The following is a 24,017-nucleotide window of genomic DNA, read 5'->3' as shown; positions in this document are numbered from 1 at the left end:
AGGAATAAACAGAAGTATTGCAACAAAAGTGTTTTCTCCTTACATATATATTGAAACAGTGTTTTTATGTCGTTTGAGGCCGTGAGTCTAGAGGACTTATTCCGGCTCGGAGAAGGAGTAGTGGTCGCTCCCAGTCTCTGCCAGGACCTGCTCCTGGGAGGGGCGGGGCCAACATGGCGCCGAGCGCCGGGTGAGCGGCGCTTTGGCGGCGGTGAGAGTTTCTTTCTGCGCGGGGTGCTTCGCTAGCAGGGGAGGGTCGAGTGGTACACGGACTAGATCCCATGATGGGCTTGTGTGGGGACCTGGAGGAGGACGGTTGGTTGTATGTCCGTACGCGTGGGAACTCTGTGTCTGCATTGGAGGGATGTTGGGGGATGAAGTGGGCTCTCTGCTCTTTTCGCTCTGGTCTCATTACCCCGGGACCTTCCACCCATTAACCTGTCGGGGGACTACACACGTCTAGCTCAAGTTAATCTTTCTCTGCGAAGCCTTTTTGCCGACTCCACTGACCTGAGGGGCTGTTTTCTGGCAGAGGGTACCGCAGGGTGTTGAAGGATTAGTAGGAGTTCGCCAGGACCCTGGGACACCACTGCTTGTATACCCGGCTCCAGGCACAGAGTATGTGTTGAATAAATGTGTTCCCTACAACTAAGACTTACGAAACAGGGGGAGGAGAGCTGGGATGGTTTGAGAACCAAATTCTTTCTCGCCCATCTTTTCACCCCTCCAGCACGACCCCACCTGCCCCAACCTACACCCCAGAGTCAATCCTAAACACTTTTGACATTAGTCTTCCTAATGCCAGCATTAGGCGAGCCACTTTCCTGTGTCCACAGAGTAGATTCCAAGCTTGGACCTGCTCTTGTCCATCTTGATACTTGTGGTATGGAGTATGTATTGAGCATCTACATTTCTAAGCCTCAGTTCATTCATTTATTCAACAGATATGTATTGAGTATCTACCGTGTCTCAGGCAACAGTCTAGTCTTTGAATATATCAGTGAACATAACTGACAAAGATCTCTGTCAACACGGTGCAGGGCAAGGAGGTGTGGTGATAAATGATAAGAAATGGTTATATGTTAGATGTTAAAAGCAATGGAGGAGGAGGAGTGAGGATGGAGTGTGATATTAAATAGGATGGTAGGAATAGGCAGATAGGCTGACATCTGGGGAAAAGCATTCCAAGCAGAAGGAACAGCAAAGGCCATAAAGCAAGAGCATGCCTGTAGGGTTTGAACAGCAAGGAGGACAATGGGGCTGGATCAAGCTGGAAGAATGAAGCAAAGGAGATCAGAGATGTAATGCAGAGGGTCTTGTAGACTATAACAAGAATTTTAGTTGATTGCAAATGGGGAGCCATTATGGGGTTCAAGCCGAGAAATGACCCAATTTGATTTATAATTGGACAGAATCACTCTGGTTGCTCTGTTGGGAATGGATGTAAAGAGCAAAGTTGAAAGCAGGAAGAGCTTGTCAGGGGGCTATTGAAGTTATCTGGGGGACAGATGATGGGGACCTGCAATGAGAACGGAGGAATCAAGTTGGATCACCTAGTGGATTTGATGTGAGGGCTCACATAAAGAATGAACTCCTGGATGGAGGATGTCCCTATGAAGACAAAACAGAGGCTGGAGCAGGAGAGGGAGCAAGAGATCAGGGGTTCAGTTTTAGTGGAGTTTTAGGTAAACAGTTTGATACACAAACCTGAAGCTAAGAAGAGTACTCTGGGTTGGGGATATAAATTTGGCTATCATCAGCCTACAAGCAATATTGAAAACAGGTCACCAAGTGAATACGTATAGCTAGAGAAGAAAACTAAGAATGAGCCCCGGACATCCAGCATTAAGCAGGTGAAAAGAAGAGGGAGAATCAGTAACGGAAACTGAGAGGTAATGGCCATTGAGGTAGGTGGAAAACCAGAAGTTGGTGCTACGGTGGAGAGAAAGTTTTCAGAAGGTAGTAGTCAGCTATGCTATATGCTGCTTTGAGGTTAAAGAAGATGACAGAATGGGCCTTGGATTTGGCAGTGTGACTTTGATGAGAGGTTTCAGGGACATAGTGGGATTAAAAGCCTGATTGGAATAGGTTCCAGAGAGGAGAAGAAAAGAATTAGAAACAGGTTTAAGAAAACTTTTTTAGGCTCTGGCTGGTGTAGCTCAGTGGATTGAGTGCAGGCTGCAAACCAAAGAGTCACTGGTTTGATTCCCAGTCAGGGCACGTGCACGGGTTGCAGGCCAGCTCCTCATTGTGGAGCATGTGAGAGGCAACCACACATTGATGTTTCTCTCCCTCCCTTCCCCCTCTCTAAAAATAAATAAATAAAACCTTAAAAAAAACTTTTTCAGGGAGTTTCATTGCAAGGAGGAGCCAAAAATGGGGTGTCATGTGGAGAAAGTGAAAAGATTTCTTTAAATGTATGATTTGATGAAATACATATAAAACTTACTATCTTACCCATTTTTTAATGTAGTTTAGTGGCATTAAATACATTTACATTGTTGTGTAACCATCACCACCAACCAGCTTCAGAATTCTTTGTGGCTTTTTAAATTTATTTCTTTTTAGAGAGAGGGAGAGGAACATCAATGTGTGGTTGCCTGTTGTGCACTCCCCAGCAGGGACCTGGTCTGCAACCCAGGCATGTGCCCTGACTGGGAATCAAACCAGCAACCCTTAGGTTTGCAGGCTGGCACTCAATCCACTGAGCCACATCAGCCAGGGCAAAAATTCTTCATATTATAAAACTGAAATTATATACCTATTAAAAAACAATTTCATTGCCCTTCCTCCAGCCCCTGGCAACAACCATTCTACTTTCTGACTTGAGTTTGAGACTTTAAGACCCTCACACAAGTGGAATCATATATTTGTTCTTTTGTGACTGGCTTATTTCACTCAGCGTAATGTCCTCAGGGTTAATCCCTGTTGTGGCAAGGGTCAGCATTTCCTTTTTAAGGCTGAATAATATTCCATTGTGTATAAATTACTTTTTTCCTTTAAGATAAGAGAGAAATAACTGCATTTTGTAAGCTGATGGAAAATGGTCTAGTAGGTTGAGAAACTGATGATGCAGGGAGATGGGAGAAATGCTGGAGCAATACTGGAGGCGTCAATAGACATGAACACTTTCTCTATAGTAACCGGTGCTGCTTGGTGGGTAGACGTGGTAGGAGTCTGTAGGTCCCTTCTGATGGCTGAAAGCAAGGAAGGAGAACATGTGGCACAAAGGACAGAAGGAGATTGTGTGCATTGAGGTATAATGTGCTTGTCTGGCAGCACTGAGAACCCAGTTGAAGTTTATGGCCATGAATTTAAAGTGGGAATCAGTCATGAAGGTTGTGTTTTTTTTCTCATCACGTTGAATTGTACAGGTATATAGGCTCAGGGTGGGAGAGTTGTAGTTAACCAATATTATATTTGTGTCAATCATGAATAATAATGCAAGAAGGGGCAAGAAAGATGAAGGTATGAGGGAAAGACCTTAGGAAAAGTGTTTTCTGCACTTCACAGAGAAGAAAACCAAACCAGAGACGATTTAAGTAATCTGCCTGAGTAAACAGCCAGGTAGTGCTAGGGCTGGGATTTAAATTGAGGGCCAAGATCGTTCTACCATACCTCACTTGTACAGTGCCTGTCATAGCTCAGTAAGTTACGTTGAATTGGATTGGATTGCTACCTCCTTCTATACCCAGTGCTGACTCGTGTGGGGATGGACAGGAGACACCTATGAGTTCCTTCCCTCCACATATCCTTATTGTCCTTCATTTGTTGTGGTCTCTCCTGACCAGGTAGCCCCTTTTCTTTGGGTCTCACATTTCATTTTATTTTTTCTGCCCACCCCATCCCTCTGCCAGGATCTCCATCTCTCTACCCTGGGGCATCATCCTTTGGGGGAGGGAGGAGGGACTCCAGAATGGCCGAGGAAAAGAAGCTGAAGCTCAGCAATACTGTGCTGCCCTCGGAGTCAATGAAGGTGGTGGCTGAGTCCATGGGCATTGCCCAGATTCAGGAGGAAACCTGCCAGCTGCTGACAGATGAGGTCAGCTACCGCATCAAGGAGATTGCACAGGTAACCTGGCCCCTCTACCCAGCCCTGTACTGTACTGAGGATGCTGCCCAGGCCCTCTTCTTCCTTAGGATCTCAGGCTGACATGTGTTCTCCCACCTACAGGATGCCTTAAAGTTCATGCACATGGGGAAGCGGCAGAAGCTCACCACAAGTGACATTGACTATGCACTGAAGCTAAAGAATGTTGAGGTGATTGGAACACACAGGACTGAGACGGGAGGGTGGGTGAGAGCAGTCATCTCAGATGTTGCATTTGCCTTCAGTCATGCCTCCACGGGCTCCCTTCTTATCCTGATGTCTCTCTCTCTCCTGATATAGCCACTCTATGGCTTCCATGCTCAAGAGTTCATTCCTTTCCGGTTCGCCTCTGGTGGTGGCCGGGAGCTTTACTTCTATGAAGAGAAGGAGGTTGACCTGAGCGACATCATCAATACCCCTCTGCCCCGGGTGCCCCTGGATGTCTGCCTCAAAGGTTGGGGGAAAGGAGAGCAGGGTGGTGGGGCAGGAGGGAAAGGAGGAGCAATGCTTATAGGCTTGAGGAAGTTCACAAGGATGGAACTCTCAGTGTAAGATTCCTGGTGAGTTGCAGAAGTGGGAACAGAAATGGAAACACATTCTGTAGTGTGGAGTGGCTCCCTAATGTCCATGTCCAGCAGTTCGACTTGACACCTTCCTTTCTCACAGCTCATTGGTTGAGCATCGAAGGCTGCCAGCCAGCTATCCCAGAGAATCCACCCCCAGGTAATCCCCTGTTCAGACCCCACCCCTATCTCACTCTCCCTTCTTCCTCTACATCTACCACTCTTGTCACTCCTGTTGTGACTACTTTCCCACCAGCTCCCAAAGAGCAGCAGAAGGCTGAGGCCACAGAACCCCTGAAGTCAGCAAAGCCAGGCCAGGAGGAAGATGGACCCTTGAAAGGCAAAGGTCAAGGGGCCACTCCAGCTGATGGCAAAGGTCAGTACTGCTAGGCCAGTACTCTTCTGGCTCTTGCCCCAAAGCTGGATGGTCATGCCTGAAGTAGGTGAGGTCAGGCTGAGAGCTCAGGCCAGACCGCCTCAGAAGGGATCAGCCAACCTAAGGGCAACTGGGTCTCCCTGGGAAGGGGAGTAGAGGAGGATCAAGGTTTGTCTGGTACCAAGGCCTCTTTTGGAGCTTTCTTTTTCAAACCCATCTTTCCATTTCACACAGGGAAAGAGAAGAAGGCACCACCCCTGCTGGAAGGGGGCCCTTTGCGACTAAAGCCCCGAAGTATCCATGAATTATCTGTGGAGCAGCAGCTGTACTATAAGGAGATCACTGAAGCCTGTGTGGGGTCGTGTGAAGCCAAGAGAGCGGTGAGGCCCCACCATCCTGCCTTAACCCCAAGAATCCTTCTCTTGGGTGCCCCACAAATTCTTCCATGGTGTCTGCCCCCACCTCACTCATTCCCCTCCTCCCACAGGAAGCCCTTCAGAGCATCGCAACAGACCCAGGGCTCTATCAGATGCTGCCACGTTTCAGCACCTTCATCTCAGAGGGGGTGAGAGGATTCAGGAAGGCCAGGCCCTGGGATGAGGTTCCAGGGGGTGAGGAGGTAACAGGGGATGCTCATCTAAAGGGTTTCCCTGCCCTATCACTTCTTCCTGCAGGTCCGTGTGAACGTGGTACAGAACAACCTGGCCCTGCTCATCTATTTGATGCGCATGGTAAAGGCACTGATGGATAACCCCACACTGTATCTAGAAAAATATGTGAGTGGTCCTGCCTACCCACCTCTCATCCCAGGGTTTGAAGACCTCACTACTACCAACAGGAAGCTATTTATCATATTTAGCTGACTCACTACTTTTCCCTTAGGTGCATGAATTGATTCCAGCTGTGATGACCTGCATTGTGAGCAGACAGCTGTGCCTGCGGCCAGATGTGGACAACCACTGGGCGCTCCGAGACTTTGCTGCTCGCCTAGTGGCCCAGATCTGCAAGCATTTTAGCACAACCACTAACAACATCCAGTCCCGGATCACGAAGACCTTCACCAAGGTGAGCCAGGAGAACAGAGCACAGGCCCTTTTACATCTCTACTTCAGGGTTGTCGCCAGGACAGAGAGCTCTACCCAAACCGGTGGTGGGTCAGTTGTGGCTGAGGGAAATGACACTAAAATCAAGGGGTAAAGTGGAGTTGGGAGAAGTGACACCGAAAACAAGGGGTAGGGGGACTACAACTTGAGCCACATGTATCTGTAATGTCTTGGGCCTAGTGGAAAGTGTATTTATGAAAGTGTATCTACAAGGGAAGTGCATTTATGAAAAACTTGGGCCCTTACTAATTACCCTTTCAGCCCCATTATCTGGATTTATTTTCTATCCCCTTACAGAGCTGGGTGGACGAGAAGACTCCATGGACAACACGTTATGGCTCCATCGCAGGCCTGGCGGAGCTGGGACATGATGTCAGGCCCTTGGGGAAGCACTGGGGGAGGGAGGCATCATGAAGTCATAGTGGGCAACAACCCCCTCCCCACATCCACTTGGGAGACCCTATAGTGACCCCAGGCTTCTCCCTTCCTTTCAAACAGGTGATTAAGACTCTGATTCTGCCACGGCTGCAGCAGGAGGGGGAGCGGATCCGCAGTGTCCTTGATGGCCCCGTGTTGAGCAACATTGACCGAATCGGAGCAGACCATGTGCAGAGCCTCCTCCTGGTGACCACAGCCCCCTTCCTACCCCTGCTTCTTCCCACTAATTCTCTCCCCCCCCCCCCAACACACAAAGGTACAATGTTTAGCAAGCATGTGGTATCTTTTATTCACTTATCCCACCTGTGCCTCATATGTTCAGAGCACACCTCAGTACAATGCTATTTTGCAGCTGTAAAGACAGAGGCACAAAGGAGTTAAGTAAGAAATAGGTCTTAACTTTCAACCTGTGACTACTAGACGGCACTGCCCTTGATGCTTCTGCATCACTATGGCCCATTCTGTGTAAGCCAAATGCCTACAGACCAAAAGTACCCCTCAGATATTACCAGGGTATTCAGCATGTTCTCTGTTCACACCAGTTGGTGCTTATGCCTTTTTATGAAGAAAAACCACAGCATTCCTTATACACACTGCTTTCCCAGCAATTTGGCCTCCAACAAGAACATAGTGAAATGATGGGTAATATCCTTTCTTGTGCCTTCACCACACTTCTGAAAGTCCCAGCCCTCTTTCTACCTGGCTTTGTTTTTGCCTTCACTCTGCAGAAACACTGTGCCCCTGTTCTAGCAAAGTTGCGCCCACCACCTGATAATCAGGATGCCTACCGGGCAGAATTTGGGTCCCTTGGACCCCTCCTCTGTTCTCATGTGGTGAAAGCCCGGGCCCAAGCTGCGTTGCAGGCTCAGCAGGTCAACAGGACCACTCTGACCATCACTCAGGTCAGTGATAGTGCCGGGAGGGGAAGGGTGACCAAATGGAGAAGAGGAATAAGGTAAAATGAACAAAAAATGGAAAGGTGGGAGATGGGACAGAGCCCTGGTTTGTATCAGGGTGGGAATCACAAGCAAGAATTGAGTAAAACCCAGGGCCCTCTGAGTCAAAGTCTTGGAGGGAACTAGGCCCCCAACCCCAGTGAGACCCACCGAGGGCCAAGAAAAGCCCCCTTTTAAAAATATGTTATTTTCTTCTTGTCTTTTCTTCCTACAGCCCCGGCCCACACTGACCCTCTCGCAGGCCCCTCAGCCTGGCCCTCGGACCCCTGGCTTGCTGAAGGTCCCTGGCTCCATTGCACTGCCTGTCCAGACGCTGGTGTCTGCACGAGCTGCTGCCCCACCTCAGCCTTCCCCTCCTCCAACCAAGTTTATTGTAATGTCGTCGTCCTCCAGCGCCTCATCAACCCAACAGGTATGTGGAGCCCTGTGGGACCAGGGATGGTGGGGAGCATATCACCATGCCATCCAGAGGTGCCTGGGATTGTTGCCTCTGAGCACTCTGTGGGGCCCCAGAGTAGAGGCAAATCACCTGTAGACCCAAAGACAGGAAAGTGCTAGAAGGAGCACTTCCCAGGGGCCCACAAGACTGTAGCTTTTCCTCCTGAGCAAAATCAGAGAATTATTTGGTTGGACCAAGTGAGGTATTCCCCCAGGCCTGGGGAGCAGGGAGGGCACAAGGCAACAGGCATGGCCCTTCTGTTCTTCCCCCAGGTCCTGTCCCTCAGCACTTCAGCCCCTGGCTCAGGCTCCACTACCACCTCTCCTGTCACTACCACCGTCCCTAGCGTGCAGCCCATTGTCAAGCTAGTCTCCACTGCCACAGCTGCACCCCCCAGCACTGCTCCCTCTGTTCCCGGCAGTGTCCAGAAGTACATAGTGGTCTCTCTTCCCCCAACAGGGGATGGCAAAGGAGGCCCCACGTCCCATCCTTCCCCAGCCCCTCCCCAGTCATCAGCCCCCTCCCCACTGGGGAGCAGTGCCCTCTGTGGGGGAAAACAGGAAGCTGGAGACAGCCCTCCTCCAGCTCCAGGGACTCCAAAGGCTAATGGCTCCCAGCCCCCTGGATCTGGCTCTCCTCAGCCTGCACCTTGATATTGTCGCACATCTGCCAACATTCTCTCTCCCAGAGTCTCTCTCTACACGTGCACACACACATGTGGAGTGGAAGTAATCGCGTGCTTCCCTCACCTTAACTTTATAGATATTGTACAGCCAGCTCCTCAGAATAAAAGTTTGATTTATAAATTCCAATTCATCTCAGGCCTTCCTGTGTCCAGTACCATAGGAGGGTCTAACCTATTGAGTCCTCATGGTCTCTAGGAAATTGGGATTCTTCCAGCCAGACCCATGGCCACAGGCCACTGCCTTTGCTGCCTGTGTCCTTGTTTGGGGAGCCTCAGATCCGAATGACGTAAGCATCACTGTGACTTAGGTGTCGCACCCACTTGTGGGGGTTGGCGCTGCCACAAGGTGTGAATGCCAGCCTGAGGAAACGAACCTGGAGACCGGAGCACGTATGCCGGGGAAGTTCAAAAGAGAGGCTTGCAGGGCCCAGCCCCAGAGGAGGTGCTGAGGTGGAGTGCCCTTGACCAGGAGGCCCAGGCAGACCTGGGACTTCCATCTGTGAGGGACAGAGATAGAAGGAGCGGTGCTGAAGGCTCAGAGAGGAAGGTGGGTAGGGAAGACAAAGGGCCAGGAAGGTGACCGACCATACTGGCAGGAACAATGCAACAACTACACTAGGAGGGATGGGGGCTAAAAATGGAGGTGGGAGAAGAGGGCCTTAGAAAATTAGCAGCTGATACCTGGAAAAGGCCTGAGAGCTGAGAGCCTCCTTGCACCCGAGGCAGGTCCCACCGAAGTGCTCCATCCCCCAGCTCTGCCTTCTGCTCTGGGCTACTCAGCTCCTGAGATAGGCTGGAGTTCGGAGAGGTGCTAGGCTCAGCTGCTTCAGGAGCAGCCCAGTTCCACCCCCGCAGTGCATACTCTCCTCCCCAGGGCCATCTGTTGTCCAGGGAAGCCAATAAAACCACCCAGCACCCCACAATGCACACACACTAACCTGACCACCCCTCTTGGCAGGGGAAGGTGCAGCCTGATGTTGAGAGCCTGGCTACAAACACAAAAGGAACAGAGTCAGCCTCAGAAAGATAGTAACTTGTCTCCATTCTTCACTAATATCACAGCTGGAATTCAGCACAAGTGCCACCCAATCCCATTCCCAAACTCTCAAGCCTCTAATTAAACTGATTCTAAGGCTGGTGGCTCTTATCTGAAGGCAGAAACAACAGGTATCTGCGCCCCGTCTCCTACTACCCATAGCTGAACTAGTCTCGACTACCCTACTCATACCTCTTTGGCGGCAGGTCACATCGTAACTTCAGGTAAACCTGGAGCCTGGGTGAAAAGGTACAATACCGTTACTCTGGCCATACCCCACTGCCATTTCACCATTTCCCACTGAGGGCCCCCATGTATGTGCTGAAGAAAAGAGAAGAGCTAAAATCTACCCAACTGCACTAGTCTTTAGTGTTCACGGGGCTGAGTCCATTTGAGGGGAAGGTGCCTTTTCCTAATTTGTATTCTATACCACTAACTACCATCCTCCACAATAAATGTTGGGAACATATATCTATTGGTTTGGGTTCCAGAGAAATTCTAGAATAAGGAAAATGGTCTGACCTGCCTGTGCTTCGGTCCCACTGCACAGAAGGAAAAAGCCGGAAGGGGAGCGGGGAGGGGAGGTCATCTGAGAGTTGGTACCGCATCACAGTCAGCTGACATGAGGGAGGAATGGACGTCAGTTTGGTCCCCTCACACTTGAACTGCTTCCCTTCCCTTGGGTAGATGGAATAAACTAGGCCAGCCCATTCTGACCTCGCCCTGAGGTGGCTGCAAGCGGAGTATTCGATGAGACTCAAACTCGTCCAGATACACTGAGCTGTGAAATGAGACCTCATCCACCCGAATTCCTGGCCCATAACCTAGAAAGAGAGAAAGACTCCTCTACTAACCCATATTTGGGAGAGAAGAGCTGGGGGTGGGGTGGGGATCTATCCCTAATTTCTCTCCACAAAACCTCTGGCAGTGGCCTGAATGTAGGAGAGAAAGACCCATTTGCACTTCACCTCTCAGTTCTGACTTTCCCACACAAAATTCTTCTGTCAAACCGATGCGCATCTCTGTCAAAGAAAAGGACATCAGAAAAGGCCAACAAATACCACCATACACACCACCAAGGAGCCTGTCCCAAACTCAACTGTGGGTCCAACCCACAGACTTCTCACCAGAGCCACTGGGAAGAAAGCTCTTGAGTCGGATCTCTCCCTGCACATCCACCTTCAGCAGTGAGCCCTGAGTGTGGCAGGGAGGTTAATGCCCAGAGGTGACCTCCCAACATGTTTCCCAGATACTATCTACCCTCAGCTCCAGGACTGGGTCCCAAACTTACATTAGATGCTATCAGTACAGACAGTCTCTCAACCACATCCAAAAACACTTCATTCTTTTGGCTCTGAGAAAGAGAGGGGATATGGGTGGTTGCAGGCTAACAGCCTGTATTCTAAAGTGGACAAGGCAGTGGAGGCTAGGGCCCTGGGGTGGGGACACAAGGTAAGGGAAGGGATTAGATTATCCAAATCTAGGAGAGGTAGAAAGATACGCAGGGATCTTGGATTCTGGAGTCCCCTCAAAAAAAATCAGAGGGTCTGAACCTGTTTAGCCCTCCCTCACCTGGTCAGAACGGCTGGAGAGAACAGGGCGGCTGGCTGCACTGCTGGGGGCCACTTTGCTCTGTTGTGTCTCAGCCCCAAACTAGAAAGCACAGAAAGTAATCAGTCTTCAAGGTCTAATACTTCTGCCAACCCTTATCCCCCACACCCCCCACTCCCCTGACCCCTCTTTCCCTCCACTGACCAAGCCAACACTGCTGAGATCAAAGAGGCTGAAGGGCTTGCTGACCACAGCTTCAGTCTGGATGAAGTTCCTTAGCATCTCTGTGGATGTAGTCTGTATGTAGCCATAATCCTAGGGAAGGGGGAAGGACAGTCTTTGGGTGGCCAGTAAAGGAAAGAGGTGAAAAGGAGTAGACTCAGCCTTCCAATCAAAGAATAAACCTTCAGGGAACAGGAACAATGGAGGGAAACCGTTAAGCCTTACCAATACTTCGTCCAGGAGTTCATAGACAAGGGCCACGTTGCGAGAGATGGTCCCCTCACACAGGGAGCCACAGTAATCGCCTAAGAGAGTGGCTAACCTAAGGGAAAAAAAACGGGCTGTGAAATCTCTCTCTTCTCAGACCCTCCCACACCCAGCTGCCCAGCCCTGCCCTCCTCACCGAGATAGCAGCTCTAGGAGGCTGAAGGGAGAAATGTTTTCTGAAGTCGTCGCCACCAAATAGAGACCGCTGTGTCTGATGTGAATAAAATGACGGTCATCGTGGTGCTAAGGCAAACGTAGAGGAAGGGGAAGAGAAGAGAGTTCTGGTTAGGGTCCCAGGAAGCTTGGGATGGTATCCGAATTCCCCTCGTTCCTAGCGGTACAACTTAGAGCGAATTAGAAACCTCCCTAGGGCCCAGGTGCCCAAAGTTTAAGTATAGTCAATGGTAATACCTACCCCAGAGGTGCTGAGGATTGAGATGTGCGAGCTGTGCTGCTATATCGTTAGCGTTCAGTAAACTTGCCTCAATACTAGTTGGAATGTACCCGCTCCAAGGGGAAGCTCTCGAGGACGCACCCCTGGAGAGGGAGGAGGCGCCCCCCTTACCCGCTTGCCTAGAGAACCACTCTTAACCCCTGGTGGTTACCATGACAACGGGTGACTCTTCTCCGGGCAATCCTGTCAGCTTCCGGTAAAAGAGCTCGGCCACATCCCGGCCGCCACTGTCACCGCGGACTGACGGGTTGAAGGACAGCTAAGGAGCTAGCACCCAGGCTGGCTCTGGGACACTACTCCCGCCCAGCCCGTCCCCCCTGAACCCGTGAGTCAAGGATACAGTCCTTGTAGATGAGTGGGTCCCCCTTGGAAGACAGAATGAAGAACTGGGAAATCATGGCTGTTCTGCGGATTAGTCTAGGAGACAAAAGTTGGGCCTGCCCCGCCCGGCAGCCCCGGAACAAAAGGACGCGTTTGGGTAGGCCCTTTAAGAGCGATTCTCCTCCTACGCGGGAAACCCGGCGCCTGCCTAGCCTCGCCCAATCCCGTCAATCAGCCCAGGCGCGGTGTGATTGGCCGAGGCTGGAACCCGCGGCGACAAGGAGGGACAGAGAGCCTCCTTTTGGATTGGTCCGCACGCAGCGGCGCCGGTCACGTGTTGGGCGACGTTTCGCGCCAATTTCGGTTGGTCAGCCGCAGTCCACCGCGCAAACGTTCTCTGCTACCGGGGAGTGAGAACGTGGACCTCGCCAATAGCTGTCGCAAGGTTCTTAGCAGCAATGACACTTAAAGACTACGCGTTGGAGAAAGGTGAGGGTCTGCAAGTCTAGGAGGGGCGTTCTTCGCGGGAAATCTCTTGGCCAACACCTAATGGAGTGAGCTGGGATCCTGCAGGCCGGGTTCAGCGCGCGAGGTCGGAGCCCGGGTATGGAGGCAGACGGCTCCTAGGAAGCGCGCAGGGACACGAGATCGGAGAAGAGCTGGTGATCGGGTCCTGGAAAGGAGTGGGGGTCGTCGTGAGGGGATAGGCTGTCGGCTCGAGTGGAAAAGGTCACGCCTAGTAGGGATCGGCATCTTGGGACTCTGTCTAGGACGTAGGATCGGGTACTCTCAGCCCCGATACCTTCTGGGCTCTCATACATTCCAAGTGCCCGCGTCCTCCGGAGCTGCCGAAGCCCGGAGGGAGGGCTGGCTCGGGCTGTTGCGCGCGGGGATTGGCCATTTTAGGCCAACCTACAAGCGGAAGTGGAGGCAGGCGGAAGTTGCGCGACGCTTCTGGTAGATTGTCGTGTGTAAACAGTGTCCTTCCGCGCGGTAGTCTCGGAGAGAGCTCCTGAGGGTAGGGGCGTGCCTCGAATTTAGGGTTTTAGCGCGAGTCCGAGAGGAAGTATAGAGAGGTGGTGGGGGGACACGGAGTGGCCTCTGGACCAGCTGACCGATCGCTGGACCGGCTCCCGCCCTGGGCGGAGGAATCCTGGGTTGTGAAGCGGCGGCATCTGGGCCCATGTGCTTCTTTGTTTACTAAGAGCGGAAGCAGTGGCGGGAGAGGGGGTGGGGTGGAGGATGGGATTAGTGGGCGAGATTTAGGGACAGAAAGAGAAGGGGCATTTTTACTTACGGGAGAAAAGATGAGAACCTTGAGGCTTGAGTTTGCTGCTGGGAGTGGGAGGCTTTGGGGAAGGAACATTGAGCTTCCTAACGAAGGCAGAGGCTGGAATTCCCCTAGAGGGGAGGATATTGGCTAATACTCTCAACTGCAAGGTTCCCCTAATTCCTTTCTAGATTAAAACAGACTTGTAAAAGAAGTTCTACCGAGTTTGGGGGACCATTATATAGGGTGATTTAAATGTTGGTGTAACTAATTTACTTAAATATAAGTGAGTTTCTTTGATTTCTGTGAAAGGAGTTTGCAGTAAGATCTGAAAGAAAGTGTTGATCCTTACGACTTTACATTTACGTTATAGAAAAGGTGAAGAAATTCCTACAAGAGTTTTACCAGGATGATGAGTTTGGCAAGAAGCAGTTCAAGTATGGGAACCAATTGGTAAGTCTTAGATTAGAGGGAATGGGGTGGCTGGCTGCTCAAGGAGCAGTAAGAGGTGGCCTGGCTTATTTCAACAAGTACATTTGTCTGTAAGTGACACACATTTAGTGTCGTATCTGACTATAATACTAAATTTACGATGATTAAGGTTTTTAGGAGTTGAAAGACTGTCTTTCAGAGGCTAAGAAGCGAGTATTGCACTGACTCACACTAGTCTTTCTCTCCTCTGGAGGCCTGAAGTCTGTGTCCCGAGCTCACAGTGATGGGTCCATGCATGTAAATAGTGCTGAGCACAGTATACTTGGCTCTGAGGTCTTCTTGGCTATTCCTCACCCCAGGTTCAACTGGCTCACCGGGAACAAGTGGCAATGTACATAGACCTCGATGATGTGGCCGAGGAGGACCCTGAATTGGTGGATTCCATTTGTGAGAACACCAAGCGCTATGCGAAGCTCTTTGCTGATTCTGTTCAAGAGTTGCTGCCTCAGTACAAGGAGAGGGAGGTGAGTGCAAGAAAATGCAGGGCAAGGAACTCAGATTTCTGTCGGAAAACTTCTCAGATATTGTTTCCTGAGCTGCCAGAAGGAGAGCAGGGGGCAGTGATTTCTGCCTGATGTTTTTTTATGTCCCACCCTGCCACACATTTTCCCCATCTTCCTCCTTTTGCCTGTAGGTGGTAAATAAAGATGTGCTGGATGTTTACATTGAGCACCGACTGATGATGGAGCAGCGGAGCCGAGACCCTGGGGCAGCCCGAAGCCCCCAGAACCAGTACCCTCCTGAACTCATGCGAAGATTGTGAGTGGTCTCATTAGGGAAGGGAATGGGAGTTGGTTCTCCAGAACCTTGCTAATGATGGTTTTCTCCCTTAGTGAGCTGTACTTTCAAGGCCCAAGCAGTAATAAGCCTCGTGTGATCCGGGAAGTACGGGCCGACTCTGTGGGGAAATTGGTAACCGTGCGTGGAATTGTCACTCGTGTTTCTGAAGTCAAACCCAGAATGGTGGTGGCCACTTACACTTGTGATCAGTGTGGGGCAGAGACCTACCAGCCGGTATGTATGAAGTAAGGAACAGGACCAGTTAACTTTGTCGGTGGTTTTTGTAAGAATGTTGTTGAATGTCTGTTGATGTTTCTCTGTAATGTTTATTGTAAAACACACCAGGTTTCATTCTTTTTTCCTTTCTTTTCCTTTTCGTGTGTGTGTGTGTGTGTGTGTGTGTGTGTGTACGTGTACGTTACATGGTGGCCTCTCCATTTGTGTTTTTTGTGCCTATCAGTGTTTTCCCAGAGTAGTTCAGGATGTTTTTGACACATTCATGAAGATGAAATGAGATTCAAGTGACTAATGTAAATGGCTCATTTTCTTATGGTTTTATTTGATGTTACATTCTAGATCCATTCTCCTACTTTCATGCCTCTGATCATGTGCCCAAGCCAAGAGTGCCAGACCAACCGTTCAGGAGGACGGCTGTATCTGCAGACACGCGGCTCCAAATTCATCAAATTCCAGGAGATGAAGATGCAAGAACATGTGAGTTTGGGGTATGTCGCCCAGGAAAGGTGGGAGTTGGGAGTCATTTTGAATACTATAGTCACTCGTGGAGTGGAAGAAAGAAAGGACAGAGGAAGGGAGAGCTGAGGCAGAGAAGTCATCTAGAACAGGAGGGAGGTTTAACTGGATCTTTGATTGAGCTGGGAAAAGGTAAAGGAGATCTCTGCTTCTGTCCTCTAATTGGCTTGTCTGAAGCTGGTCATGCCAAGATGTAGAAAAGTGGAGTTGCCTAGGCAGGAGCTTAGATCCTGGCGGGGCCTTATGTTCTTTTTCCTTGCCTGTGCACCGTTACCCTCCACAGAGTGACCAAGTGCCCGTGGGAAATATTCCTCGTAGCATCACGGTGTTGGTAGAAGGCGAGAACACACGGATTGCCCAGCCCGGGGACCACATCAGTGTCACTGGTATCTTCTTGCCAATCTTGCGTTCCGAGTTTCGACAGGTGGTACAGGTAAGAGAGTTTGAAATGAAGAAATAGTCTCTTTTCCTCCTTGCTCACTCACCCACCATACTTGCAGAGAAAACTATTAACAGCCAAACAAAATGAACAAAGGGTTTTGTCAGGATTCTCTGAAGAAATCACCATTCATAGAAAAAGGATAGGAAAAGGCCATTCATACCTGGGTCTTTCTGTTCAAGGGTTTACTTTCAGAAACTTACCTGGAAGCCCATCGGATTGTGAAGATGAATAAGAGTGAGGATGATGAGTCTGGGTCTGGAGAGCTGAGCAGGGAGGAGCTGAGGCAAATTGCAGGTGAGAGGTTGGGGGGAAAGACCAGGCATGTTGCCTCCTAGTACTTCTTTTCCTAATCTTCACTTTCCCTCAGAGGAGGATTTCTACGAAAAGCTGGCAGCCTCCATTGCTCCTGAGATATATGGGCATGAAGATGTAAAGAAGGCACTGTTGCTACTGCTGGTGGGGGGTGTGGACCAGTCTCCCCGGGGCATGAAAATCAGGGGTAAGGAAATGAGGGGAAGGCATTTGGAAGAATGGGTGACAAGAACTAGTATCCCTGCAGAATACAAAATTCATAAAAGTTGGCATCTTGGCTTCATGGACACAGGGAGGGACCAGAAGCTACGATCCTAAGTATGGGGGCAGAGACAGACTTCTTAGGTATTTTTATCTGTTGGGTAACTTGCATTGAAAGTAGTTGCAAGGGGCTTCCTTTCCTTCCAGGCAACATCAACATCTGCCTAATGGGGGATCCTGGTGTGGCTAAGTCTCAGCTCCTGTCTTACATTGATCGTCTGGCGCCCCGCAGTGAGTAACCAATTGCTCTGGGAGGTAGATGTAGAAGACAGGGATAGGATCACCATGTTTATCTTTCTTGGGGGTTTGGAAGGTGGGAGAAGGTTGGGAAAAGGAGATAACTGTCGGCGCTGGCACCCCATAGATCTTTACCCAGGAAGGCTCAGATGGGTAAGTCGAGTAGATCAGTGCCAGCCTCACCTCACTGTCCCCATTACTTGTCCTGTGCACTGTTGTTTCTTTCCCTCTTTCTAAACATGTCTTTATTTCCTCCCTTCCTGACCCTGCCATTCAGGCCAGTACACGACAGGTCGAGGCTCTTCTGGAGTGGGGCTCACAGCAGCTGTGCTGAGAGACTCTGTGACTGGAGAACTGACTTTAGAGGGTGGGGCCCTTGTGCTGGCTGACCAAGGTGTGTGCTGCATTGATGAATTTGACAAGATGGCCGAGGCTGACCGCACAGCCATCCATGAGGTCATGGAGCAACAGACCATCTCCATTGCCAAGGCAGGCATTCTAACCACACTCAATGCCCGCTGTTCCATCCTGGCTGCTGCCAACCCAGCCTATGGGCGCTATAACCCTCGCCGCAGCCTGGAACAGAACATACAGCTTCCGGCTGCACTACTGTCCCGATTTGACCTCCTCTGGCTGATCCAGGACCGCCCCGACCGAGACAATGACTTACGGTGAATAAATCTGAACACTCAAAGAGACATTCATTGGGATAATCTGGAGGGAGGGAAGAAATTGGGAAGCTCTCATTCTTTGCTCATGAAAACTACTCCAAGGTTCTTAGGGAAATGGTGGGTCTGGGCTGAAACACCATTAAGGATTTCCTGAGAAAGCTGTCCCTGCTGTGATGAGATGGAGCCTAGGAAAGAAGACAGAGTTGGGGCACAGGGTGTGTAGCACCAAAAAGAGTGTTTCTCCTTGCCTCCACTATTCCCAGGTTGGCCCAGCATATCACCTATGTGCACCAGCATAGCCGGCAGCCTCCTGCCCAGTTTGAACCTTTGGACATGAAGCTTATGAGGTAGGAGAGATGAGTAAAGACAGGTGTGCTTCCCTAGTTACCTTGTGTGACAGTGTCTTGGGTCTTGTGTTTTCTCTTGAAAAGTTCGGTCTTAAGGGCGTGTGTGTGTGTGTGTGTTTTGCTACCACTCTGCCCCTTTTTGTGTCAAGATCTGAGAATATTGAGTTTAGGGCTCCCCCAGGGGAACTCTTGTGTGACCCCCTGGCCACACAAGAACACACACCACAACCAATCTTTCACACCACCAGCCTAGGCAAAACTGAGTCCTGCTCCAAGGATACTTGATGCCACTACATTCTCCACGGGTTCGTGCAAGGGTTCCTGATGGTTTTTCAAGTTTTTTCCCCCATTATCCATTCTCTTCAAGTAAACAATTGTGTTAAAGCAAATACACTCCTTTTAGCCATACCATGTTCATTGCCAGATGGGTATCTTACTCACGCACAGACCATTTGCCTTAAAAGCTGGAAATAATTTGAAATGCACCAAGAAATCCATCCATGATGTGCAAGCCACATAGATAGTTATCCAATTTTTTTCCTATTAAAAGTCTCCCTCTGGCCCCTAGAGTTTTATTAAATGGGAAACACACTGTCCCCATCTCCCTTTTCTGCTTTCCCACATACCACTTTTCTTGTAGACGATACATAGCTATGTGCCGGGAGAAGCAGCCCACAGTGCCAGAGTCTCTGGCTGACTATATCACAGCGGCTTACGTGGAGATGAGGCGAGAGGCTTGGGCTAGTAAGGATGCCACCTATACCTCTGCCAGGACTCTGCTAGCTATTCTGCGACTGTCTACTGCTCTGGTGAGTGCCCAGTTCCTGTTCTGCTGGAGGGTTAACTATCTTGACTCTTACTGGGCAGCCTGCCTTAATGTCCTTTTCTCATTGCCTCCTCCCTTCCACTCAGGCCCTGCTGGGGCTAAAGTGCTGACAGTGCAGATAGTGGTCCTGTCCATGCTACCGCACTGTGGGTACTTGCTGCTCCAGCAGGGCGCACACAGCGTCCACGGAGGGAAAGGCCTTCTCCCTGCTTCTCAAACCTGACTGCGAGGATGGGTGGGGTGAATTTTACAATGTCCTTGATCCTGTGCTAGAAACCTTCATTCTGTCCTTACATCTTGGACCTGAGTCCTGGGGGCTCCAAAGTGCTGTTCGTGCAGGTAGTGTGATTATCTGACCTACTGCTGAGCTAGCACTTCCAGAGCCCCAGGGACACAACCTCTATGCCAATCGCCTTCTAGGCTGAGCTCCCCAAGCTCCATCTGTCATGGTGGGAGCCCACTGGAATTCAGAAGGGTCTAGTCTCCCTCACAGGACAGCTGAACACCGGGACTGGCCAGTGTTGAGAGGCGGAGACTTGGGCAATTGCTGGACGCTGCCCTGGGCATTGCACTTGTCTCGGTCTGACAGTGCCGGCCCCACACTACGGATGTTTGTGGGGGAGGGGAGGGCACCTCCACTTGTTTTTTGTTAGTAAGCAACACAGAAAGGGGTTCCCTGACTGTGCTACTCCCCTCCTGTTCCCATCTGTCCCTACCTTCCCCTTAGGCACGACTGCGAATGGTGGACACAGTGGAAAAGGAAGATGTGAATGAAGCCATAAGGCTAATGGAGATGTCAAAAGACTCACTTCTGAGTGACAAGGGACAAACTGCTAGGTGAGTGGTTTAATGGAGGAAGAAATCAGGAGTCATTTTGACTTTCACAAGCAGGCCACTTTGGTTTCTATAACAACACCTATACAGTGGTGGTTTGTTGAATGTTCTTGTTTCTATCCTGACCTTACCCACACCCATACTTGTTTCTTTCAGAACCCAGAGACCAGCAGATGTGATATTTGCCACTGTCCGTGAGTTGGTCTCAGAGAGCAGAAGTGTCCGGTTTTCTGAGGCAGAGCAGCGTTGCATATCTCGTGGTTTCACACCTGCCCAGTTCCAGGCAGCTCTAGACGAGTATGAGGAATTAAATGTATGGCAGGTCAATACTGCCCGGACTCGGATAACTTTTGTCTGATTCCAGCCCACTTGAGACACTGGGGTCTCCTCTGCATACCGTGCTTAAGCCCCTCTCCCCCTTCCTTTAAAGGTGGAACAGTGCCCTTGAGAGGAAAGGAGGATCCTGTGTTTTTCCTCAGTTGCACTTGTTTTGTTCATTATTTTTGCTAATAAAATGTTTATAGATTGGTGCTTTCTGTTAAAATGAGGTATTATGTGTGTTCTAGAATCATATCTTGTTCTCTCTATATTTGTTATCTTTCATCCACTCAAATGCACTGAGTACCTGCCAGGCACCAATATAGATATGGAATGTGGTGGGGCATGAGAATCCCCCACATACAGACTGATTTCCCTGGATCTCCTCTCAGTTGGACTCAAAATGTGAATGGGGTGTATACTCAGGTTCTGAAGACACAGTGGCAGAGTGTGGTAACAGGAGTCTCTTACAGCCAAATCTCCATTTCTACTTTCTGAAATGGCTCCAGTAGACATCTCCTTACACCTCTGTAGTCCTCCAACTCCTACTTGAATCTTATTTGGGGGATAATGGAAATCAGGGATCTGGAGGAAGGTATGTGGAAATGAAATGCCTGGCATAAGTAACTGCATAGAACAATACCCATGATGACAGGACAAGTATCATCTCTGAAGTATGAACACTAGTAGTACTGCCTCAAGGCCAAGGTGCCTCTGGGTCAGGCATATACTAGGTGTATAGCAAGCACTCGGTATTCAGCAAACAATTGGGAAACCTCTTGGCAAATAGTGCCCACAGGATCATGGCTTTCATTTGTCTATGACAGAAATGTATTTAAACCCCTCTTCCTTCCACTGTGTGTGTGTAAAACAAGTTAAGCTTGGGAAAGTAGTCCTTTATAGGAAGACATTAGAACAGGATGACTTAGATGGAAGGCAGCCTTCTATTGTGTGAAGATAGTCCACCTGACCACACACACAATCAAATGGCAATAAGCTCCCAATCACGGAAAAGAACAGCCGGTGATAAAGGGACTCATGCCTCTTGGAGCAAGCTGGAACCAAGGGCTGCCACTGAGATCCAAGTTGAAAAACCTGTGTGGTACCTCTAATACAGGACAGAGCCATGGGAAGGGGTGCTGAGGGACTGCCCTTTTATTAATAACAGATTTCTCTAAAGGGAGTATAGCACCCCTCCCTCTGGGACAGTTGTCTGACCCCTGTGCATCATCTCAAGTACCCTCTCAGAAGAACAGCCCTCGCATCCGCCTGCCGATGCCTTGTCGATCATAGAGGACGTTGAACTTGTTCACGAACTGGTTCATGGTGTTGCACGTTTTGGTGATGGTGCCAAGGTAGGCCATGAGCCCCACATCATTGCATTGCTGGGAGGGAACAGAAAGAACCAGTTCCCCAGGGAATCTGGGTCCCTCACAGCATGCCCAAGAAAAGCTGAGTCCCATGTCCTACACTCAGAAATGACAGCATTAAGCCCCACCTCACCATCCTGGGTTTTACACTCACATCATAAAAGTCTGTCTTGAACTTGTCTGTGCTCAGTACTGGAAGACAGTGACACAGTGCATAGGCCTCACGCAGAATCTCATGGTTAAAGGGGACCTCTCCTGAAGGCACAAAAAGGCTGTATTAATGTGGATGCTGTCACTTCCCCCAGGAGAGAGGAAAAGTGCCAGGAGGCCCCTATCCTACCTGCTTCAGAGGCCTTGACATACTCCAAGATGAGCTTGACGCGGCTGTGCAGCATCTTGATGGCGCTATGCTGTGCTATCAGGTGTTCAGCCACTGTAAGGGGGGGGGGCAGGGGCAGGCCACAGTTGAGAAGGCTTGCAACCACACCTGCCACCCCACTTCCAAGGAAAACCTTCCAGCCTCAGTTACCAGTGGAGTTCTCTCCACTGCCTGTTGCTGTCATGCGAGCCACATGGTCTACACCAATGCGTTCAGCTTCCTCTGTGGCCAGAGTATAGGTCAGTTCAGCAAACAACATTGTGGCCTGTGAAGCACATAGGGAAAGTCAAAAACAGGAAACACCAGGGGTAGAATCTGAGGGTTGAAAGGGAATTACCTCTCCATTAATTATATCGATGACAGACTCAAAAACGCTGACAGGAAGCTGTAAAGAGACGGAGAACAGCTCTTACATCAAATGTGCCTGAACCTATACTATGTGCCAAAAATTGGGCTTAGCCTTTTCACTTTAGATTTTCTCATCTAAGAAATGCAGTGACAGTGGTACTGTCCCCATTTTACACATAAGGCAAATGCAGGCTAAGTTAAATGACTAACTAAAGTCACACAGCTAGTAAGTGGCAGAATGAAGATTCAACTCAACAGAAATGTCATACAGTAAAAGGATGAGGATAAAAGATAAGCATACTGACAGACAAGCATGACAAAATAAGCACAGACAGGGTCAGTGTACTCACATCCGTGTGCTTGGTCATAGGGTTCAACTTAAGAAAAAGGGGGCTCTCGATTATCTCACACACCTGGAAGAGGAAGATGATGAACACAGTGTCAAGGCCCGTATTTCTTCCCCTCATTCTCTATTCTCTGCCTAGCATGCACATACTTGAGCATGTATACCTGCTTATGGACGTGGATGTCGGAGGGGTCAGGTGGTCCCCCTGTGGTATACCAACCCAGAAACTCCAGCTCCTTGAATACCTGTTTAACTGGAGAGGAAGGGGCCAAAGTATTTCTTTAAACAAGCCTTCTTTAATTTGCAGCTCCTGGTGTAATTTCACCAGCTTCTTCCCTTTCCCCTATAATCTTGGCTCAGTTTAGAATCCCTTCTATCATCTCATCTTTTACCTTCTTTAGGCAGAATACCTGAATGTGTTCTTTTTCTGAGATATCTTCAGCTACTCCCTCTTCCCTTTTCCACCGTACTCATCCCACGTCCTGTTTATTTCTTCCCAACCCCATCCATCTTCCCCGCATCTATTTTCTCCCACTCCTCTGCCCACTTCTATTCCCCTCTCACACTGCTCCTCCTTGGTGTAATAATATTCTTTGTCAATGATAATCTTCTCTTCCACGGTGTGTGACAGCAGTTCAAAGGAGTTCATCACCTCGATATTCCGGCCCTCCTGCTTCCCGATCAGAGCCCCGATCACTGGGAAGAGAAGGTCACATACGAGGTGAGGGTAAAGAATCCCAAACTTCCCTCATCATTATATCCTGAGGTCAATGTGAACTAACAACTGGGGCGAGAAAGGAAAGACCACTATTTAGGGGAGATGACTAGAAAAGACTGCAGAATTCGGCTTAACACTCACCCTGCACAGGCCGCCCTTCCTGGGAGCGCATGCGAATCCAATGGTCTGAGATGTTCAGAATCACGAGGGGATGAAGAGCGACTGAAACACTCCCAGTCACTCCGGAGGCCATGACGCTGGGGACTACTAAGGGTTGAGGAAAAGAACACCGGGTGAGAGTCCGGGGCCCACATCCCGCCCCGGAGATGGCAAAGCCCGTCCTATTCATCCCTCCTGCAAGTTATCCCAGGGTGCGATGTTCCGTCCGCCCTCCTGACTTCTTCCAGGATCCAGGAAGGCGGCCCTGATGCACCCTGAAGATTTTCTCCAGAAGCCGTCACCGCGGGGCCAGTTACCTGCCGCATCCACCTCCATCCCGCTGCTCCCACCCGTCCCGTTCGCCGCAGCTGCCGCCGCCGCCGCCATTTTCCCCCGCGCCCGCCGGCTTGGGCCCCGCCCCCCCCGTTTCCGTCTGTCAGCAGTGCATGCGCAGTGTGGCCGGGGCGTGCATCTAGTCTGACGCCAGGACACCGCGCAGCCCTTCCCGCCTGACCTCGGCTAGCACACCCCTATCCCCAGCCAGCAGCGAAGGCGGAAGGCTCGCACTACCCGAAGCCGACAGGTTTTCGTTGACCCTGACCCCACCTCTTGTTTGCAGCCGGCCTTGAATAAATTACGTGACCTCACCCGCC

The 24,017-nt window shown here is 50.1% G+C and overlaps 4 protein-coding genes across 10 annotated transcripts; 2 read left to right on the top strand and 2 right to left on the bottom strand.

Moving 5' to 3' along the window:
* The first annotated feature begins 141 nt into the window (after positions 1 to 141).
* TAF6 (TATA-box binding protein associated factor 6) lies at positions 142 to 8,777 on the top strand. 5 transcript variants are annotated; one of them, XM_037045928.1, is made up of 16 exons: positions 167 to 211; positions 533 to 618; positions 3,858 to 4,072; positions 4,175 to 4,261; positions 4,391 to 4,544; positions 4,757 to 4,813; positions 4,910 to 5,029; positions 5,264 to 5,409; positions 5,517 to 5,594; positions 5,704 to 5,805; positions 5,912 to 6,094; positions 6,430 to 6,504; positions 6,631 to 6,756; positions 7,299 to 7,472; positions 7,741 to 7,938; positions 8,238 to 8,777. In XM_037045928.1, the coding sequence occupies exons 3-16, from the start codon at positions 3,917 to 3,919 to the stop codon at positions 8,616 to 8,618; spliced, it is 2,037 nt and encodes a 678-aa protein (XP_036901823.1). In that variant the 5' UTR covers positions 167 to 211; positions 533 to 618; positions 3,858 to 3,916; the 3' UTR covers positions 8,619 to 8,777. The 5 variants fall into 5 exon arrangements, with proteins under 5 accessions (XP_036901546.1, XP_036901723.1, XP_036901776.1 ...); XM_037045651.1 differs by lacking the exon at positions 533 to 618 and having other exon boundaries at positions 142 to 211; XM_037045828.1 differs by lacking the exon at positions 533 to 618 and having other exon boundaries at positions 163 to 315.
* AP4M1 (adaptor related protein complex 4 subunit mu 1) lies at positions 8,744 to 12,782 on the bottom strand. Its single transcript, XM_037046007.1, has 15 exons — positions 12,521 to 12,782; positions 12,332 to 12,420; positions 11,863 to 11,969; positions 11,685 to 11,781; positions 11,442 to 11,552; positions 11,259 to 11,339; positions 10,978 to 11,040; positions 10,814 to 10,880; positions 10,655 to 10,708; positions 10,404 to 10,510; positions 10,209 to 10,303; positions 9,879 to 9,923; positions 9,589 to 9,639; positions 9,332 to 9,443; positions 8,744 to 9,147 (listed from the first exon to the last, which is right to left on the bottom strand). The coding sequence occupies exons 1-15, from the start codon at positions 12,576 to 12,578 to the stop codon at positions 8,923 to 8,925; spliced, it is 1,362 nt and encodes a 453-aa protein (XP_036901902.1). The 5' UTR covers positions 12,579 to 12,782; the 3' UTR covers positions 8,744 to 8,922.
* A 68-nt stretch (positions 12,783 to 12,850) lies between these two features.
* On the top strand, positions 12,851 to 20,273 carry MCM7 (minichromosome maintenance complex component 7). Of its 3 annotated transcripts, none has more exons than XM_037045430.1 (15): positions 12,851 to 12,990; positions 14,145 to 14,224; positions 14,563 to 14,727; positions 14,898 to 15,022; positions 15,097 to 15,277; positions 15,620 to 15,757; positions 16,080 to 16,229; positions 16,418 to 16,532; positions 16,606 to 16,737; positions 16,959 to 17,042; positions 17,326 to 17,719; positions 17,983 to 18,066; positions 18,707 to 18,875; positions 19,620 to 19,729; positions 19,883 to 20,273. In XM_037045430.1, the coding sequence occupies exons 1-15, from the start codon at positions 12,960 to 12,962 to the stop codon at positions 20,082 to 20,084; spliced, it is 2,160 nt and encodes a 719-aa protein (XP_036901325.1). In that variant the 5' UTR covers positions 12,851 to 12,959; the 3' UTR covers positions 20,085 to 20,273. The 3 variants fall into 3 exon arrangements, with proteins under 3 accessions (XP_036901325.1, XP_036901382.1, XP_036901443.1); XM_037045487.1 differs by lacking the exon at positions 12,851 to 12,990 and adding an exon at positions 13,435 to 13,519; XM_037045548.1 differs by lacking the exon at positions 12,851 to 12,990 and adding an exon at positions 13,761 to 14,053.
* A 652-nt stretch (positions 20,274 to 20,925) lies between these two features.
* COPS6 (COP9 signalosome subunit 6) lies at positions 20,926 to 23,792 on the bottom strand. The gene is made up of 10 exons (XM_037046106.1): positions 23,682 to 23,792; positions 23,347 to 23,472; positions 23,052 to 23,183; positions 22,652 to 22,740; positions 22,492 to 22,554; positions 22,131 to 22,178; positions 21,944 to 22,058; positions 21,755 to 21,847; positions 21,569 to 21,669; positions 20,926 to 21,429 (listed from the first exon to the last, which is right to left on the bottom strand). Exons 1-10 carry the CDS (start codon positions 23,749 to 23,751, stop codon positions 21,289 to 21,291), a joined length of 978 nt encoding a protein of 325 aa, XP_036902001.1. The 5' UTR covers positions 23,752 to 23,792; the 3' UTR covers positions 20,926 to 21,288.
* Positions 23,793 to 24,017: the final 225 nt, after the last annotated feature.

The sequence above is a fragment of the Sturnira hondurensis genome, unplaced genomic scaffold, assembly GCF_014824575.4.
Source record: "Sturnira hondurensis isolate 20B ecotype Veracruz unplaced genomic scaffold, ASM1482457v3 Scaffold0000059, whole genome shotgun sequence".
Taxonomy (NCBI): domain Eukaryota; kingdom Metazoa; phylum Chordata; class Mammalia; order Chiroptera; family Phyllostomidae; genus Sturnira; species Sturnira hondurensis.
This window is presented reverse-complemented; position numbering and strand designations above follow the sequence as displayed.